General features: G+C 33.1%; 1 protein-coding gene across 1 annotated transcript; it reads left to right on the top strand.

Annotated features, from left to right (window-relative positions):
• The first annotated feature begins 660 nt into the window (after positions 1-660).
• On the top strand, positions 661-3,079 carry LOC121777296 (probable xyloglucan endotransglucosylase/hydrolase protein 30). The gene is made up of 4 exons (XM_042174496.1): positions 661-905; positions 1,044-1,144; positions 1,251-1,459; positions 2,343-3,079. The coding sequence occupies exons 1-4, from the start codon at positions 716-718 to the stop codon at positions 2,857-2,859; spliced, it is 1,017 nt and encodes a 338-aa protein (XP_042030430.1). The 5' UTR covers positions 661-715; the 3' UTR covers positions 2,860-3,079.
• The last annotated feature ends 611 nt before the right edge of the window (positions 3,080-3,690 follow it).

Here is a 3,690-nt window from a genome sequence, read left to right as displayed (position 1 = left end):
TTTGGTATATCTACACAAGTATACAAGGTAAAAATTTAGAGACGTAGAAACCTACCATGATGACGAAATTATCTCATTGCCCTTTATGAATTAATTTATTCAATTAACAATTTTCATATAAGTAATTAGATATTTCAGATTTGATTATTCAATCGTCCATAAATAAAGATTTTTTATGTATTAGTAATTAGCGAGTATTATTGAATTATTCACCTATATATAGTGTTCGGATTACAAGATCATATCTCATGATTAAATATATGTTACGTTTGCTAATGGGGTAGAATCTCGCAACTTAATCCTGAATGGATAATCATATCATAATTAGTCATAATCATTTCCTCCAACTAAAATAATCTCATAACTTAACCCTAAATGGATTTATATGTGATAATTAATCATGAAAATCGAACGAACTTCTAGAATATTGTATATCTACTAAATAAGTTAGCAATAACCACTAAATTAAGAAGTATGAATATATATACATTAAACAATTTGCATGGACTTTTAAAAATCAAGGTGGAAGAATATGAGTGAGTAGTGAAATAATTGAGCAAGTCTTTCACACCGTTTCCAGAAATACCCTTCGATTGTAACTCCCACTTTTTCTTGTGTCCACTGATTATTAAATTATCGATCATCTCTCTCCTCTTAAACTACACATATATAAACTGTCTGCACAAAACAAAAAGAGTAGTATTTGCAGAGCAAAATGGATAAACTCAAAAATCATATGCTCCTCCTCCTCCATGTATTATGTTTATGCATATCCCATGCTGCAGCTTTCAATGACATCTCCATCATCCCTTTCACCCAAGGCTTCACCACTCTCTTCGGCGAATCCAACATCATCCCCTCCCAAGATGATCAATCCGTTCAACTCCATCTCAACCAATACACAGGCATGTACATACATATACATATCATTCAATTCAATCCATCATCATCATCATCATCATCATCATATGCGCATATATACATACATCTTTTTTAGTATTTTTATTCAAATATATGTTGATAATTAATTTGTGTACAAATAGGGTCCGGCTTCCGATCATCGGACCACTACAACCACGGCTTCTTCAGCGCGAAAATCAAGCTTCCGTCCGACTACACAGCCGGGATCGTTGTCGCCTTTTACGTACGTAACACCATACTTTCTATTTACAAACCATCATCCATAATTAATAGTAGTACTAATTTTAATTTATTAAGGTATGATCATAGTCTAATTAGTTTAAGTACAGACTACAAATGGGGACTTATTCAAGAAGACACACGACGAGTTGGATTTCGAGTTTTTAGGCAACATAAAGGGGAAAGCATGGAGATTTCAGACGAATATGTATGGGAATGGAAGCACACACAGAGGGAGAGAAGAGAGATATTACCTCTGGTTTGACCCTTCCAGAGAGTTTCATAGATACAGCATATTATGGACCACCAACAATATTATGTAAGTTTTTTTTAATTTAATTTAATTTAATTTAATTTTTGGCTGCTACCCCTTTTCATATTTTAAAAATTGGTATTTGACCTTTTCAAAATAGATTGCTTCATCAACAATATAACCACGCTTTATCCACACACTTTATACTTAAGCATCAAAATTTAGGCCGCCCCATATAATTAAGATATAGCACTATACATATTTTATTGATTAGTATATATGTGTATTGTGTTAGAACCATTTATACTTTTCAAAGCTCACATGTGTATGAAAATATATGGGGGGATTGAATGAGTCACATGCAAGGTCACAGGATCTAATTGGCGACTGGTAAAAGGTTGGATTTTGATGAAATTTTAGGGAAAAAAGTATTTTGGTTGATTATCGCAATATGGTTAGGAATAATCTTGTGAACATAAATGATGGTGTTGTCCTTGTCAAGCTCGAGGAGGATTAGCTGTTAAAAAGTCATAATTGTGATGGACCGTTCCTATATATGCTTTTGCTTCTTGCTTAACCTATTTGATGAAAGTTACGACTATAATTAAAGGTATAATTAATCAAATGTCCATTTTGGACTTTGAGTTTTAGGCACCTACCTAAACATGTACTTGAGATAATTCGTTATTAGTGGGCAGCCAAAGCCTGGCCAATTTCCGTAGTGTCACATCTATTTTTAATTAATTAGGGGAATTAATTATAATTACATAAGTATGTTTTAATATCTTTCACATGCAGGCTATATAATACTACTTACTAGTTGTATTTCGTGTACCTTAATTATAATATCTTTTCAAAATATACATATATATGTGGCGTGGTAATGAAATAAAGTACACACTTTTAAAAATTAAACAATATGTAATAGATTTTGACTTTTTATTTGCAGATTTTACATTGATGATGTTCCAATCCGGGAGATAGTAAGAAATGATGAAATGGGGGCTGATTTCCCATCCAAGCCTATGGGATTATATGCTACAATATGGGATGCTTCTGACTGGGCTACTTCTGGTGGTAAATATCGAGCAAATTACAAATATGCCCCTTTTGTTGCTGAATTTACCGACTTTGCCGTCCATGGATGCACCGCCGATCCATTGGAGGAGGTCACGGCCACCGAATGTGCCGAAAGAGATGATCATCTAGCCGGAGCTGATTTTGCAACACTAACACAAAAACAAAGGTCGGCTATGGCGAGATTCAGGTCAAAGTACATATACTATTCATATTGTTACGACACGGTACGGTACCCGGTTCCACCACCGGAATGTGTTATTGATCCGGTTATGAGGCAACAATTTAAGGAGACGGGGCGGCCAAAGTTCGAACGTCGTCACCGGAGATTCAAGCAAAAAAGCCAAGTTATGGGAACTAGAAACTATGGAAATCAAGATGAGGAGTGATACTTAAGTACATATTTATACCATATTGGATTGTTCAGTACAGGTAATTTTTTAATTAAGACATAGATTTATTTTTGGGATTGATACAAATAAATATAGATTTGTTTATGGATTGGAGTGGGAAATTCTTTAGCTTGACCCATCTTGTAATATAAAATAAATGGGATTTGTACTGTACTAGTTCTTGAGATAATGCGAGATTTTAAACTTTGTGATTTAATTAAGTAAAAGAAATATGTAAACGTAAGTTAAGTAAAAGAAATATGTAAACGTTACCACCAAACTGAAATTTGCAAAAATGAATTATCTCAATAAAGTTCACTATTTCACTATTCAACAAAATCGGCGTTGACTAGGCCAACAATTAAATAACTTTAACTACCATCCACAATCTTACAAGTTACACCTCCTATATAGTTACATCTGTTGACCATCTAATTGTGTTCCTTCTTTATGTAATAACCAATCAAATATAGTACTCCCTCCGTTCTTTGTTAATAGAGGCATTTTTTTTCGACACAGAGTTTAAGAATAGTATGTTAAAAGGATGATGAAAAAAGTAAGAGAGAATAAAGTAAGAGAGATGGAGAGAAAATAAAGTAAAAAGAAGAATTACTTTTTACCAAAACTATAAATGACTCTATTAACTTGGAACTTCGTAAAATAGAAAAATGACTCTATTAACATGGAACGGAGGGAGTAGCTTATAGAAGCAAACACTTGTCAAATAATCATGTAAATATCACATAATTTTATTCTTTCAAGCTAACTTCGTTAATAAGCTTGTTCATGATTTAAATTTTAATTAGTTGGTTGTTGTCAAGCTCAAAC

This window comes from Salvia splendens, chromosome 18 (genome assembly GCF_004379255.2).
Source record: "Salvia splendens isolate huo1 chromosome 18, SspV2, whole genome shotgun sequence".
In the NCBI taxonomy this organism is placed as follows: domain Eukaryota; kingdom Viridiplantae; phylum Streptophyta; class Magnoliopsida; order Lamiales; family Lamiaceae; genus Salvia; species Salvia splendens.
Note: the sequence above shows the minus strand (reverse complement) of the source record. Positions and strands in the feature narration are given on the sequence as shown.